Source organism: Henningerozyma blattae, chromosome 3, assembly GCF_000315915.1.
Source record: "Henningerozyma blattae CBS 6284 chromosome 3, complete genome".
In the NCBI taxonomy this organism is placed as follows: Eukaryota; Fungi; Ascomycota; class Saccharomycetes; order Saccharomycetales; family Saccharomycetaceae; genus Henningerozyma; species Henningerozyma blattae.
In genome coordinates this window covers 372686-389955 of record NC_020187.1, presented here as the reverse complement: position 1 = coordinate 389955, position 17270 = coordinate 372686, and the positions used below count along the sequence as shown (strand labels likewise).

Below are 17270 nucleotides of genomic sequence, written 5' to 3'. Positions count from 1 at the left end.
AAATTATTAAGAATGTAGAATATACATAAGTATTTTAAAAGTTGGAAGATATCTTGTAGTATAGGTAGGAATGGGATTGGAAATCGTCATACATCACTTTCTTGGACATATAGTTAAGACTAAATGAAGTTTAATGTAAAAAATAACATGATAAATATATTACACATGTATGTTACGTATTGTTTAAAAAATAATGTGAAAAAGTATATAATATTATTGTTATGATGATAATTAATGCTACAGTCCTCTTTTTGAAGAGAATTTTTGAATAATAAGTTTTAAGAACGGCCAATATTTTTCTTCTAAGAAGGTACTTCCCTTGTATAATGGGGAAAACTTCTCTCTATGTTTAATTCTTTCGTATCTTAAAATATCTTTCTTTGTTAGTAGTCCTTGAATAAACCCATCTTGTTCTACGATTATCATTTTACATCCTAATTGTTTGAACATTCTAAATAGTAAAATAGTTGGGAAATCTGGTTTTACAGTTATTGGAGAACGATTAACTAAATCAGAGAAGTCGAAAACATAAGTGTCTGGCATAGTGATAGATCTAGTAAACGTTACTAAAGTTGTATCTAGATTTCTATCATCTTCTTCAATAAATAATAATTGAGTTATTAAATGCCTCTTTAATACATAACCAATGCATTTCTTTTCAATTTCTAATTTATCATCAGCTCTTATAATTGGGAACCCATTCAATTCATTATTTGGATTAAATACTATTTTTTTCAAATCTGATAGATACATCGTTTCATCTAAAGTGATTAAATTAGTAGACATGATTTGTTTAGTGGTATCTTCATCTAAATTATTTGAATTTAAATTAAAAGCTAATTTTTCATTTTCATCTTCCAATTCCATAATTGGAAACCCATTAACAAAAATCATTTGATCTGAAATTCCCTTTGTTACACCAGTATAATTCATTACTAGCCTAGTTACTGCCACTACTAACATTGTTGGTATAATATACATGAATGCACCTGTCAATTCAAACATGATTACTACAACAGTTAATGTCAAATTAGTGACACCACTCAAAGTAGCAGCAGCTCCTAAAAAGGCATATGTACCTGGAGTAATTACACCTGAACCACTAATAAACCTCTCTACGAGTAAACTAACAGCACGGCCAAATGTTGCACCCACAGCCATTGATGGAACAAAAATACCAGCTGGAATCATTGCACCATAAGAAACGACTACTAATAAAGCTCTCATGACTGTGGCAAATAGTAAAGCCATTAATATTTTAGTAAACCCCCAAGTATTTGTGTTTTCATCCAATACACATAATCTATGATTAAAATTTGAAGTAGCCACTGCTGAATTTAATGGATCTGATTTCCTATAACATTCGTGGAATAAGACCCCCATACTTTCAGTCATGTCTAACTTCAAAAATTCGTTAAAATATGAAATTAACGAGGTAATGATTGATAAGACAATTACTTCTTGGATAGGCCATGAAGATAAATATTTTCTTCTAAAACGGACATAATTAATATTCCATTTAGAAATATATTTCCCATAAAGTCCACCAAAGACACCCAATAATAAGAAAACTGGAATTTCTTGATAAGTCCATAATCTATCGTAAGTGACTTTAAATAGAACAATCATCCCATTTCTGAAGGGATTGATATATTTCAAAGTAGCTACAGCTGCCAATGCTACGTAATAAGTTTTCCAAAGAGTAGAGGCATTAAATTCTTGTGAAGATGCTATTTCTTCTAATCCAAATAATACACCACCGATTGGGGAAGCAAATGCGACTGCAACACCAGCACCACTTGCTGCAGTTAAATACTCTGCTTGTTGTGAATACGTCAAGATATCCCCCAAGAGCCAATTGGTAATAACATAAGCACAACAAGTTGCATAATGCACGGAAGGACCTTCTTTACCAACACTTAAACCCGAAGAAATAGTTAAGGGTAGTGCAATACTTTTAACCAATAAAGTGATGAAACTTAAAAATTTATCGTTATATTTGAAACCTGTTACCCAAACTTTAATTTCTGAAATCCCAGAGCCTGTTGCCATAGGTGCAAAATATTTGACCAAAAGAGTACTAATTGTAGCGAAAAGAATCGATAATGCAACAAAGATGAGAAAAGGGTACGGTGTATTCTCTCTTTTAATCCAAAGACCTTGGTCTATGCATTCAAACTCTTCACGTTTGGTTAATGAATAATCCATAAAGGATTGAAATCGTTTTGTTATGGGTATAGGTTTATCAATAACTTCCATATCTGATAATTTTGTCGTTTCACCCAAGCTACAACAAAAGGATTTATTTAATAACCAATTTCTTTCACAATGACCAGTTTTCCAATTGACTAGAGTCTCTGTAAATATTTGTAAGAACCCTGCAATACTTCCAATAGTGATAGCAATTAATGTTAATGTGACAATGATTCTAAATCTTTCCCAAATAAGCTTTCTATAATGTGAAAAATTAGAATTGATTAAATCTCTATCATTATTCCAAATATCATTCTTCTTCATAGGATTATTACTTTCAGACATCCAATCGATTGTTGTGAATTTATCAAAATTAATAGTTTCTGGGATATCAGTGAATCTATGTTTACCATCTCCATGAGTGATATCATTCTGTGATAGATTCGGGCTATCAATTGGATGCTCACACATTTCCATCTTTATTTTGAGAAGATGCTTAAAATTATTTTTTTTTCCTTTAATAACTAGCAAACTAAATTCTCTAGCTTCTGGTTTCTCTATGAATAATTTATGTGTTTGTCTATATATCTATATAGATTTTGATATTTCAGAGATATAAGGTACTAATATCAATGGCTAGCCTAATTAAATTCCATTTTCCGTAAATATACAAATCTATAAAATTTCATGTCAAATTCCATGTCATAATTAACCCATGTCTAATGAATTTAGATTAATTAATCTTCCTGTGACATTTCCTTTTCTGTCATGTCTCCGTTTCCAAATTTCCAACTAGCATCCAAAATCCCGAAATCCCGAAAGCCGAAATCCGAACCCGAAATCCGAAACCAAATCCAAATCCCGTGTTCGAATCCTTACTGGAGTATTTTACTCATTTTCCCCGCCATTTTATCAAAACCGCAGTTTTGACCAGAACTAGAAGGCACCAAGATCCATGTCCGGTGTGCACGAAACAGAAACAGAAGCCGAAACAGAAATTAGATTAGTAGCCAGCGGTCCAAAACTGCAAAGAGATTGAGAAACGCCATCTTCTAACAAAGGATCCGCGTTCACGAAATTATTCGATGGGCAAACAATAGACCCTTAAAGAAACGACTCACAGTCAAGACTAAGGGATATATCTTGACAGTTTGCATTGACCAAAACAAGAATAGAATTATCAGAGGTGCAAAAACGTTTTTAAAGGCGTTTGAATATATCGAGAATGAGATCCTTGTTTAGGAGCAAGACTAAGAAGTATAAGAAGAAAGAAAATAACCCTTCTTTCAATAATGGAAATGATGCTAGTATTACCCATGCTTCAGAAAATGTTGGTCGTAACGAGCACTGTACAGCAGGTATCAGCAACACAGTCGAGAATGGGGGGTACAATAGTAACAATGGACAGGGAGTGACAGACATTCCCTATATACTGTCCCATACAAAGACTATGACAAACAGTACGTCAGCGGCTATCAGGCGATCGGGCTCGAGAAAACGTGATGCATTGAATAAAATGATGCAATCGTCACATCTTTCTACATATTGCCCTTGTTGTGGATCTTTGATTCATTATCCGGAAGAAATTACGAGGTTCAAATGTGGGATTTGTCAAGTATCAACGGAATTTAATACTGCCCCTCTATCACCAAATTCTCCAAGAGTTCATAATGAAAAGAGAGATAATATGATTATTAGCTTGGATCAATTGAATAAATTGGTCAATTATTGTTATAATATCTTAGAGATGAAGAATAGTCAATTTTTAAAGGATGGGATTTCATTTAGTAAATCCACAGTTTTCGATCCGGTGACTGATTATTTGACTGAGAGGTTTAGAGATCCTAAAATTATTAATCGATCATTCAGAATGCCTCCAGGTTCCAAAATCTTAATAAATTTTGATCAATTAAACCAATTCTATTCTATTATAATGTCATTACCAACACGGAAGCCATTTTTTGAATTATTAAGTTCATGTAATTATTGTTTAAAGAAACCAGGTGATTACTATAGTTTCGATCCAACTTTAAATCATTTTACTGAAGATTTAAATTTTGTTTGGTTATTAATTATTTGGGAAATACCTTTAATTAAAGATTGCTTTTCCCATTATAATAAAACAGAAATTAATAATTCATGTTTCGTTACATCAGAAATGTATGTGATAGTTTATGAATTGATTAAACCATTAGTTGGCTATATGAGTGCTTTATTATTTATTCAAAATAATTACAATATGATTTGTTTCATGAATCATTTAAGATATTTGAAATTAGATCAATTTAAAAAATTCTTAGAAATTTTAAATTTATATTTAAATTTCCAATTGAAAAAAATTATTAAGTATCCAATTATGAATACTAATAATAATAACGACCGTTTTTCAAATACAATTACAAATTCGTTTCAAGATTTATCAGTAACAAATCAACATCATAATGCTTCACATAATCATGCATCACACAATCATACATTGCAAACTCATACATTGCAAAATCATACATCACAAAATTATTCTACCATTAATAATACCATTGCTAATAACACCAACAATACTAGTTTAATTAACAATACAAATAGATTAGCTCAAATTAGAGAGGTTAGTAATAATTTAGCAATTGATTCTCAAACCAATTCACAATTTCAACAACAAATAATTTCTCAACCAATGTCAAATTCAAATTCAAATTCCAACACAAATCAGCAGAATTTAAAAGAAAATATGATCAATAAAACTTCAACAGATAAACAACCTATGCATATAAATATTAATCCTTTAGATAAACCTTTACCTTCTAATACAAATTTCACAGATCTATCTCCACTAGAAAATAATTCATTTGCTAAAAATATAGCTCCTCCTATTCAATTCGCTTCAAATGATAATATCCACCAGAATTCATCGACGTCAATGAATCATTCAAATTCAATGGGCCATTCAAACTCAATAGAACATTCTCCAAGATTAAGTTATATAGAACCAAATACATTGGAAAATTCAAATTCAATTGCAGATACTTTGATTAACAATAGTCAACCTACAGTAAGAAGATCACATTCAACAAACTCTCCCAGGGGAAGATCTTCAAGATCAATTAATTCTCATTCAGCTTCAACATCTATTTCTTCTTCTACTCCATCTTCAAGGAGTAATTCAAATAATTCCATTCACATTAATAAATCAAAGAATTTAAATAGGTATTCTTTTAATCTATTAGCTAATAAACATACTGATAATGCTATTCATAATAATGAATGTCAAGGCAACTTAGATACACATTCAAATGATAGAAATAGTTATATCGAGGTAGGAAACATTTCGCAAGGAATTTCACTTCAAAATAATTTCCAAAATACAAATCCATTTTTAAATTCTCAACTAAAATCAACCACTAATAACTCAATACCTAATAATCCCATTACAAATAATGATAATTCTAATACTATTAGTTTTATCAATAATCATACTAATTCAATAACAAATAACTTAATTACAAGTCATAACCATTATATTTCAAATAATAACAGCCATCCAAATCACAGTAATGCCATTACAAACAACAACATTCATTCAAACCAAGATAACTCTAGTTCATCTCCTACCAACTTGAATCCAACTTCTAATACAACAAACAATACAGAAGCATCAAAAAGATCAGAAAAATATCAGCTGTTACAAGATTTCAGATTTAAGACTACCGATTATGATTCAAGTTGGCAAATTAGATCGGTTGCTAGACTATTGGCAATATTTTATAAAGTCAACATGAAGAGAACAAATACAAGAATTAGTACAAATGAATTCTATAATACTCTTCTAGATTTTATTGATTATAAAAAAGATTTCACCAGTTGGCAATATCATGATAAATGCTCCATTAATTCAAATTGGTTAAAATTATTATCTTTTGATGAGAAATATTCTCAAACTAATAAGGTCGAGAATTCTAATGGTAATAAAACTCGTCCAAATAATCTTATGATTTTGTTAAATAACCCAAATTTTAATAATAATGTCATGTCTCAAAAAACTTTATTCTGCCATTTCCCATTTTTATTATCCTTAGGTATAAAAATTTCAATAATGGAATTTGAAATCCATAACATCATGGAATATGAAGCAGAGCAAGCATTTTTATCTTCATTGGATAAAGGTAAACAAATTGATGTTTATTTTAAGATTTCGATCAGAAGAAACCATGTAACAAAGGATTCTCTACAAGCTATAAGGAATCATAAAAAGGATTTATTAAAATCATTAAAAGTAGAGTTTATTGATGAGCCAGGTGTAGATGCTGGTGGTTTGAAAAAGGAATGGTTTTACCTTCTAACCGGTTCGTTATTTAATCCTATTAATGGCTTATTTGTTTATGTTGAAGAAAGTAGATTAGAATGGTTTACAATTCATGAACCTGGGCATCATAAGCCTACTGAGAATAAAAAATACTTATTTAAAGATCCCCCTGCTTTAAGTGAAAAAATTTCGGAATTATATTATCTCTTTGGGGTTATTGTTGGATTGGCCATTTTTAATAGTAATATCTTGGATTTAAAATTTCCAAAGGCTTTTTATAAAAAATTATCAGGTGAATCTTTAAATTTTGATGATTTTACTGAATTATATCCAGAAACTGCACGCAATTTGGTAAAAATGTTAGAATATGAAGGAAATGATTTTGAAGATGTGTTTGGATTAACTTTTGAGACAACTTATCTAGATATTTCCCCAGGTAATGCACCTAATTCAAATGATAAGAAAGGTACTAGTATAATGCATTCTAAAAAAAAAATTTACCGTACTGTAGAATTATGTGAAAATGGCCAATCTATCAAAATCAATAATTCCAATAAGCATAAATATGTTTCACTTTGGATGGATTTTTATCTAAACACAAGTATTCAGGAGCCATTTGAAAGATTCCAAGCTGGGTTTAAACATGTATTTGCTCAATGTATGTCTTGCAAATTATTTAATTCAGAGGAATTGGAAAGATTGATCTGTGGTAGTTCTCAAAAGGATTCGTATGATTTTGCCATGCTCAGAAGTGTTACAAGATATAATGGAGGGTTTTCAGATACATCACAAGTAGTTCAATGGTTTTGGGAAATTCTTCAAAGTTGGCCTTCTGTGCTTCAAAAAAAGTTTTTAATTTTTGTTAGTGGATCAGATCGAGTTCCAGCAACAGGTATGTCTACATTACCCTTTAAAATTACCAGAATTTATTCAAAGAGCAAACCTCAATCATTACCTTTGGCACATACTTGCTTCAATGAGTTGTGCTTATGGGATTATGAATCAAAAACTATACTAGAACAAAAATTAAAATATGCAGTTTTAGAAGCAGAAGGGTTTGGTATCAAATAGAGTGTTTAATATATTATTATTCCAGTCGCTGCATTGCTTAATGTTTTTAACTTATATTATGCTTGGTAATCTTTTTGAAAGAAATATTATTTGTTTATTTATTATTTTATCTACTGAACATTGTTTTAGTATATTATATAGGACAATTATACTTATTTTTAATATTCAATTTATAATTATAATACAGTATTAATTTATAGAGATTGAATAGGTAATAAAGTTTTTGTATGTATATATGCTTTGTAGAAAGTATGAATAAAGTTTTTAAATATCTGGCCTCTTGGACAAAATCTCTGACAGCTCATCGGGGATAAATCTCCATTTTGTATCTTCCCAATATTGTAAGTGCTTCCTAGTTTCAAAATATAGAATATCTGTCATTCCTTCATACATCATTCTAGAGAGAAGAAATGAATAAGCGGACCCAGGTTCAGATGTAGAACTACCTAAGCTTTCTAAACTGCTTGTTCTATTTAATTGTTCCCTTGGAAAACTTTTATAGCCAGAGACGATTGGCGTCTCAATTTGTATCAACTGCTCTTGTAGTTTCACTCCTTCAAACTCTTCGATTAAATCTCTTGCATATTTTGGGAGATTTTTTGGTTTGTATTCTTTATCAAACTTTATCCTCCAAAATACCGACCAATGTAAATCCGCATATATTGGCATATATCTATTTCTCCCTAAATTTGGTACATATGTGGTGCACCATTTACCTTGGACATTTTCTACTCTTAATCCTATGGGAATCCACTCTAATATCCACCAAAAAAATATTTGAAACTTATTTAAGGGTTGGCATGCATTTTTGAACTTTTGTTTTATGGTTCTTTTATTTTTCTTAATTAATTCGGTTGTATTGAATTTTGTGCTCAATCTCTTAAAGGTTGCAATCGAGAGTCTCCAAGGTATTGATCGCTGCGTTTCTAGATTTAATTGTATATCTTGCTTAACCCCCTGAAAATTTAAAGCATCATGCCTTCGTGAGTTAAATGAAGGAATAAGAGGGTGCAGCTGATCAAATTCTTTTAAAGAGCCTTTCTTAAAGATTAGTCCGTGTTTCAGAGATTCTGCTAACATCCAACGAAGGGATACATTGGCAATATTTTGATGCGTAAAACAATCATCAGGCCAGCTGCCACCTATATCTGAATGGTCTCCTGGAAACCATTTTTCCACTAGGTCAGATGTAAGAAAGGATTGAGGTGTAATGTTATTTTCTTCTCTCTGATTATGATTAAATTCCCCTTGAACTCCTCTATTAGAACATTCAATACTTCTGGGTGTTTTAGGATTTGAGGATTCTAAAAATTTGTCAACCTTTTTAATTAAATCTGCCGTTTCTAGACTTTGTTGCTCACTACAACACTTATCCACTCTTTGATTTTTTACATTAAATTTCCTCTGTTTCAACGTATGTGATATCAAAGGATTTTCTATGCCGTTACAATAGCCTTTAGAGCGGCTACTGTCTTCTAAATCATTTTTTTTAATAGAATTTTTCTGCTTGATATCCAACAAAAAGCTTTTATACTTCAAAGAAAAGAATGCTGGTGAATAAGGGTTTGGGGTAAAACTTTGTTGTTTAAATTTACCCCTCCTTTCATCAATTGAAACAGCATGTCTAACATGATCAACAATGGAGCTTCGTTGTGTGCATGGGAACAATCTATCTCGTAATATCCCCACTGAATTTACAGAATCAAATAGCCCTTGGAAATGAATTTTTATGATATAATCTCTTGAAAAAAGTTTTCTAAATTCTTCTACTAAAGTTGTCGTGTAAGATTGGTGAGTGGGTTGTTCAGCATATTCCCAAAATTCATAAATTCCCCAGGCCATGTCAACTAAATCATCTAAACCATCGTGTAGCAAGCCTACTCTTTGAATCATTCCTGCTAATACTCTAGCAAAAAATGCTCCCCTTGAAAATCCAATCATATAGATCTTATCTCCTTTACGATAATATTTCATTAAAAAACGATAAGCTTTTTTAATATGATGATTTACCCCTGTTGCAAACATAGAATCAAAAAGATTTTTAAAAGTGGAGAAAGTAAAATTCCTTCTGATGTCATCAAATGCATCAAAATTGTTTCCAGTTCCTATTCCTGGCTGATAGTAGCAAATTTGATCCGCACTATTTTCTAATATTTGATAAATTTTTAGTACATTTGTAAATGGTTGTGGGCCAAAATTTTCTTTTGTTCCATCAAAACACAATACTATATTTTTTCCTTTATTAAGCTCAATTTGGCTCACCGGTTTTGTTAGTTTAACTGAATTACTGGATTCTTCAGAGTTAGAACTAGAAAACAGGGAGAATGACATATTATTTTTAATTTAATAAACTCATTTAAATAAATAATTTAAATCCTATTTAAGATTAAAATATAAAAGTGATGTGTATATATATTTACATATTCAGTTCAAAGTAAGCTTTCTGAATAGAATTTGTGACACAATGCGCCTGAAATAAAAATATAATAATAAAAAATAGAAGCGGGAATTTAACCACGATAATTCGCCTATTACTGCTTGTAAGCATAATGTAAAAATAAAGTCTATTTAAAACAATAGTTGTTAACTTAAAGGATCTTTATCTTATTTTAACCTTAAAACCCTCTGAAGTAAATCTATTAAACTTTTAGTTAAAGTATGATGTACAATTAGAGTATATGTACTTCACATATTTGTTTAATTTATAGGTGAAATACCTGTTAGGGTGTACATATTAACTTGCATGATTTCTTAGCTCATGACCTGGAGCGTATTATTTTTATTATGATCCTGATCAGGGATATTATCCAAAATAAGATTGAACTCAATGTAGAACAATAAAAATAAATACAAACTTGATCTTATTAACCAGCCTTAATCAGTACTTTAATTTATTTGGTAAATTATCATTAATAGAGATATGACAACTAGTATTAATTTATTTTCAAAAGTATGAGGTAATAATAATAGAGTGGTATCTCCAGATAATATTATAAAAAGCTCTAAGTTTATATGTATTATTGTTATTCTATTTAGGTTTTAGCATTTACATAATTACTTGGTTTTCAATTATTTATAGCTATATTAGTATCTCACTTGATATATGTGTACCCTATCGCTAAAGCAATAAAAATTACACAGTTACGAGAAAAAAAATAATGGTATCGAATATTATTAACGTAAAATCTATAAATGCAAATTTAATATATGAGAAAATGATTACATAACAATCAAATAATAATAAATCTATATACTTGGTCCTATCTAAATGGATATAGAGCGAAACTTAAGTTCAAAAGTATCAACATATTTGAAATATTTATTTAATTTCTTTCAAATAGGCATTCCAAGCAGCTTCTCTATAACGGATAGCTTCTTTTATTGGCTCTTTATCATCGCCAATAATACCTCTTCCTACAATAATAACGTCAGAGCCGCGTTCCATAGCCATCTCTGGAGTTTTATATTGTTGGCCTAAGCCGTCACCAGTTATTCCGATAGCAACACCAGGTGTTAAAATCAACCAATCTCTAGAGGCTACAGATTCAGATTTCAATTTTGTAGCTTCTCTTGATTGTGCAATAAAACCAGCAACAAAATTGCTTTCATTAGCCATTTGAACACAGCCTTGGGTGTATTCTCCAAACGCCAAAGAACCTTTGCTACTTAATTGAGCTAGCATTAAAGCACCACGATGTTGACCAATTTTTTGTACTACTGGTTCTGCAGCTAGATTTAACCCAGATAAGATCCCCGAACCTGGAACACCATGGACTGTAACCAAATGGGCCCAGTTTACGATTTTATAAATACCAGAGTCATATTGATGTTGAACAGTAGATCCAATATCAGCAAATTTACGATCTTCAAAAATTAAGAAGTTGTGTTTCTTTGATAATTCTACGAGTGGCTCTATGGTACTCTTATAACTGAAATCATCAATAATGTCAATATGGGTCTTGAAGATGCAGACATATGGTCCTAAATCATCTGCCAATTTTAAAAGTTTAGTAGTCGTGGTGACATCTAATGACACACACAAATTAGTTTTCTTTTCAGCAATGATTCTAAATATGTCACTAACTAGTGGATTAGAATTCTTAGCAGCTCTTGCCTCATATGTTTCTCTCATCATTCAATAGTTTGTATTTTTGGTCTTTTTATGGATAAATCTAACAAAATAGACAATTTACTTGCAAAGTAAATAAGTGAAAAAAGTCGAAATATAAATAAGATTATATGCTATTATGTAATTAAGACGTATTTATATATCTGACAAAAATGCTTTAGTTTCTATAATGATGGGTGGATTCGGGTAGAGATGAGAATTTTTTAACCTGACTCGGGTTGAACTCTCTCGGCAGAAATCATTTTCTTAGCCTCCAACATTTCTTGCAGAACTTTCTCGGCAGGAGGTTTAGCGGTAAATTTGTTAAAAATGGACATTACTTTTATGAACACATTTTCTTGATCAGTAGTGGATGTTTCTGACAGCTTTTGATAATATAGATAAACATTCTTGAGGATATTCAAGATGTTTACCGTGTATTCATTGTATTGTTCCATTAATAATGGCATTAACCCACCGTCAATTAGTTCAATCATTTTCATGCCGTCCTGTTGTATCTCCATCCGATCAATCTCAATTTTGATACTCTTTTCAAGAAGTATCAATGCTTTATTATTTATTTGATTGCATGGATTTAAACACTGATGAGCTAACGCTTGGATAATACCAATGATTTCATTCTTGCTCATAGTTACATTCTTCAATAAAATACTATATGTTAGTTCCACGCAGTGATTGCTAATATCTATTTTATCTTGATATGGGTTTTCTTGGTTGACTTTATGACCACTGGTAATTAAATTTGCATATGTTTGTTCCCATTGACTACCAATAGCACCAATGGATGAAATTTCATCCATAATGCCAAGAACGCTCATGAAATTTGTACTGCTGCAAATTTTAGTAGAGTTTGTCTCTAGAACATTATATAAAAATTTGTAAATCATATCCATATGCTCTGTTCCAATAATAACTATTTGACGTAAAATTTTCCAATACAGTTCGTTATTATTAATAATGTCAAAGTCGATCATTAATAGGCCTTCTTGGATGAAGCTAACACCACTACGAGATTTAAAATATTCTGCAGTATAAATCTCATTCTTCGTATTAATGTCCATAATAATTTCACCCACTCTTTCAAGTGCAGTATCGTTATTTACCCCGGTCAATAATCTTAATGTATATGAGTTGCATTCTCTTTTAAACTCCTCGCTCACTGAATTCTTATCTGTAAACAATTTTATCTTCTTTAATATGTTACATGATTCTTCTTGATTCTGTAAATGGTCATTCATATCAATTACCAACTGGAATAAATATAGTATTTCACTTTCTAAATACCTTTTATTGGTGTGAGTGACTTCCCATGAATCATCTATGCAAGTTAATATCTTTTCGATGTTTTCTTTATTAATATATGTACGATTCTTAGTAGTTGCGTCAAGTATTGAACATTTATTAATGCAATCGATACCTTTTAAACTATATCCAATTTGTTCGTCATTTGGTTCTTCGTCACCTTTTAGATAAGAAGCAAAAGTACTTAGAATACCACGATTGACCTTAGCTTTGTTAACTACTAATTCAGGTTTAACTATTATTCCTATTCTATCATCCTTCAATAATAAATTTTCATATAGAGTCAAAATTATATCAATAATTTTGGTCCATGAATCATCTGATAATATATTCCCTATTTTATTAGTCGATAATATTCGAAATAACATAACAAGACACAATTGATTCTTAAAACGCATCCCTAACTTAACGCTCGTACTGCTTACCGCAATGATTGAATTATTGCTCTCAACATTAATTTCCATTACTGGTATACGCGTATTAACTGGCTCATAATTAGTGTAACTATTATGATGGACTGCATTATTTTCTCTATTAGAGAGTTTGTCATCATTTTTACTTTCGGATGAATTTCTATTGCGCTGTGAGTTTCTGCTATCTACAATATCAGAGCATTCTGCAATATATTGTACGATATAATTAAATATATCATTATATCCGAAGAATGATGCAATAATGCAGCATTTATCTAGAGTACTGATCATACGGCTTGAAATATGATCATCACTAGCTATGTCATAAATTTTTATTAAGGTATCGACAATAGCCTTCCCATTATTTTCAAAAATTACTTTATCAAATAATGCTATTTGAAATCTATTCAATCGGTTTAAGTCAATGCGTGTACTTTCATTATTTAGCTCAGTGATTACAGTGGTGGAAGAGATTAAATTATTCCAGGCATCTTCAAACCATTTTTCATTACCATGGTGTTCCTCAGGCATAACAATTTCCTTATCCTCAATGGAACTATATATTCTTTGCAGGTACCAAACGGGAAAATCAGAATTACCATTATAGCATCCTTTAAGATTGCTAGAGTACTCATCAAACGTCATATGCTCTTTAACTTGAGGGTTATGGAGATCGGTGTTCAACATAATGATAGAATAACTTAGAACAAAGACACTGTCTTGGTCTGGGACAACCTTCTCCCTTTTTGAATTTTGTTTTTTATTAGGAGATAGACATTGGTTGTCACTAATATTGGATTCATCGTCAGTTGTCACACATTCCACATCTTTGGAAAACTTTTTTGAAAATGCTTCAATAATACGTTCAATTTGTTGTGATTCACCTGGTAATCTAAATTTGGTTAGAAGAACTCTAATAGCTTCATCTACTCTTAGGCTTCTAAAATCGAACAAATCATTAAATTTTTCTAATAATTCAGTATTATTTGGATCACATAGAACTAAACCAATCATCTTTTTATTTAATCGCTCATTATTTTCAAATAAAAATCTCGAAATATCTTCATTTTTGTCACTTTCTATAAATTTATTTTCAATTAATTTAGATATTCCAACCTTCCATTTGGCATTAAAAGCACTAGTGCATTCGATAAACTTCTTTTTTCTTTCGCGTTGTTTTAAAATATCAGTCACTTCATCTATTTTCATTTTCTTGAATTTCTCATTATCTAAATCGATTAAATTCGCATACATATCATCGATTAATGAGATTAGACCTTCTAGACACATCGGTGGAACATTTTCGCTTGTAATCATAGCACTTTCAGGTAATGCAAGTTCGGTTAGAATATGGAGAAATTTAATTGAAATATCTGACCTGTCAAGTGTGCAATCATAATTAATGAATGCTCGAGTAAAAAATGATTTAGATCTTGTCCAAAGAATTGAGATCTGCTCAATGAACAATTCTTTGATTTTAGGAGTTCTTTTTGCTCTATTTGTATTACTAAATTTCTCTTTAGAGTGAAGTAGATCTAATTCTGAAACAGATTTTCGTGCGGAATTAAGATTAATGCTACTACGAGAGTTGTTATTAGCTTTCTTGTTTTTGTAAATATCAGGTTTCTCATCTAGTAATATTTCAAAAATTGTATTTAAAGTTAATTCAATTTGTTTATGCAATTGATCACCAAGAATAACCACTAGAGTTGAAAATAGTTGTAACGTAGACTGTAACAGGTCCATGTAGAATGAGGTTTGTATAATATATAATACACTTTTAAATATTGGATCGGATATTAAATTGAAAAGTCTCGGATGTAAAAGGAATCGTTTTCCAGATACTTGTACGGCGACATCAATTAATTTTAAAGCGATAATCTTCGTAGAGCTTGTATGTTTTGTATGATTCTCTGGTGCTATCAATGATAATAAAAGATTCATATACTTGTTAATCAAAGGTAATCCATAGTTCTCTTCCAGAACATCCTCTTGGAGATCTTGTTGTGAGCTATTGATGCTAGCAAGATTGGATTTGCTGGACTCGTGCGTATCTCTCCCTTCAATATCTGAATCATCGCCTGAGTCTTGCTCCATGGTATCATGGGTGGATGTAGCCTGGATAGTATTTTTATCGGAGCTTGTATTCATTGTTGCATTGGACAGTCCATTGTTGGTATTAGTAGGCAGCTCTTCATATTCATGAGAATTAGGATGGTTTAATGGTTTAGAATTTTTCAATCCCCTTGAACGGCTACCAATTATATCATCTTTCAAGTCACTTGTAATGTAACTTTCGTCATTAATATATTTGTGTTTCGATAAAGCAGGCTTAATAGAATTCAATTTACGAAAAATTCTGGAAGTCATAGATATTAATGAAGTTTCAGCTGCCTTTCTTAATACGTCGGTTCTTTCCTTATTAAATGATAAAGACATTAAAATTTGCAATACTTCGTAAAGAATTGAATCGGATAATAAATCGCCTGTAGGGGAATTAACAATTGAGTGAAGCAAAATAATAACTTTTAAAAGAACAGAATCATCAAACATGGCAGATGAGCCTTCAAATCGGCAATGAGCCAATGCATTAACAGTACCTCTATAAGCTAATATGTGGTTTGTACTATTATTATTAATTATTTCTAATGAATAAAACTTTTGTAAAGAGTCCAAGGCAATTGACGTAATATAGCCTGGAACAGAACTATCACTAATAACATTTAAAAAAGGTTTTAAAATAGCTAATGAATCGATTCCATCTAGAGTCTGAAGTTTATTTAGTTTTAATCTCAATTGAATGAAATTTGACAAAAGGGGACTATCGTGATGATTTATTGATAAATTATTAAAAGTACTTGCCAAATAATCATCATCATTACTAAATATCTCTGAGCCACCCCCCAGAATAGCTGCAACTCCTAATTGTGAATCGTTACGAGGATCCTTTCGCATTGCAGTAGATAAAGTGATACATTCTTTGATTATTACTGTAACTGGGTCTACAGCACCTACTTCAAATGAATCATACATTGTCGGAATAATGATCTTGTTTTATAACTTCTATTGAAGAATATGTAGTAGTTACCAATCAAAATTAATTCCTTAAAGCTTGTCTTATCTCGTTTCCTGCATAAACAATATTAATCTAAAATAAGCAATATTAAAGTAAAATGATAAAATTCCTATTTACGTTTATATTTCATCAATGTGAATCTGCCAGTTGTTTTCGCTTTTCCCATTGTGGGGAAAACAAATTGCCGAGAGAAAACGTCATAAAAAAGATCGTTTCCCAGGCTCGAGTCTTAACTGAGGCTTATATTCAACGCCAGCAATCGAAAAAATTTTATATAGATTGAAAAAAATACAGGCCAATTGAACGTATAGATGGTTAAAATATGGACAAATATTTACTTGTTTAAACTATTGACTTGTAAGAGTATTAGGGAAGCATGTCCATTTAATATTTCTAAAATAATTAAGAAGACCCTAGGATATTCAATTTTCTTTTACCCTTAAAATATTAAATATTTAATTAACTTTCTTAGGGAATATGGTAGGAGGATTATAGGGATAACCGAAAGCAAATAAGTAGACTAACATCTAAAGTCGGAGTTTCTTCAAATATTTAAACTAAAAAAAAGAAGTGAGTATATTAGTCTTTGAAAATGTTATGTATGGTAAAAAAAAATTACAAGAAGTTAGTAATTTTTGAATCATGATATACAAAGGCAAAGATAGGGAAGATATTGAAAAAAAAATTCACCCCAATGAAACAGGTTTTTATTTGAATCCTGAGTTTTATGAGTGCCCCTCGAATGATATTCCTGGGATAATAGTCACTCTTATCAAAAATATATAAAAT

General features: G+C 30.7%; 5 protein-coding genes across 5 annotated transcripts; 1 reads left to right on the top strand and 4 right to left on the bottom strand.

The window, feature by feature from the left end:
• Positions 1 to 237: 237 nt before the first annotated feature.
• Positions 238 to 2670, bottom strand: GEF1 (Gef1p; the record flags this gene model as incomplete). The annotated part of the gene is made up of 1 exon (XM_004179449.1): positions 238 to 2670. The coding sequence occupies one exon, from the start codon at positions 2668 to 2670 to the stop codon at positions 238 to 240; it is 2433 nt and encodes an 810-aa protein (XP_004179497.1).
• A 748-nt stretch (positions 2671 to 3418) lies between these two features.
• Positions 3419 to 7561, top strand: HUL4 (putative E3 ubiquitin-protein ligase HUL4; the record flags this gene model as incomplete). Its single annotated transcript, XM_004179448.1, has 1 exon — positions 3419 to 7561. The coding sequence occupies one exon, from the start codon at positions 3419 to 3421 to the stop codon at positions 7559 to 7561; it is 4143 nt and encodes a 1380-aa protein (XP_004179496.1).
• A 264-nt stretch (positions 7562 to 7825) lies between these two features.
• Positions 7826 to 9892, bottom strand: TBLA0C01620 (uncharacterized protein; the record flags this gene model as incomplete). Its single annotated transcript, XM_004179447.1, has 1 exon — positions 7826 to 9892. One exon carries the CDS (start codon positions 9890 to 9892, stop codon positions 7826 to 7828), a length of 2067 nt encoding a protein of 688 aa, XP_004179495.1.
• Positions 9893 to 10880: 988 nt separating this feature from the next.
• Positions 10881 to 11696, bottom strand: URA3 (orotidine-5'-phosphate decarboxylase; the record flags this gene model as incomplete). Its single annotated transcript, XM_004179446.1, has 1 exon — positions 10881 to 11696. One exon carries the CDS (start codon positions 11694 to 11696, stop codon positions 10881 to 10883), a length of 816 nt encoding a protein of 271 aa, XP_004179494.1.
• A 197-nt stretch (positions 11697 to 11893) lies between these two features.
• On the bottom strand, positions 11894 to 16438 carry GEA1 (Arf family guanine nucleotide exchange factor GEA1; the record flags this gene model as incomplete). Its single annotated transcript, XM_004179445.1, has 1 exon — positions 11894 to 16438. One exon carries the CDS (start codon positions 16436 to 16438, stop codon positions 11894 to 11896), a length of 4545 nt encoding a protein of 1514 aa, XP_004179493.1.
• Positions 16439 to 17270: the final 832 nt, after the last annotated feature.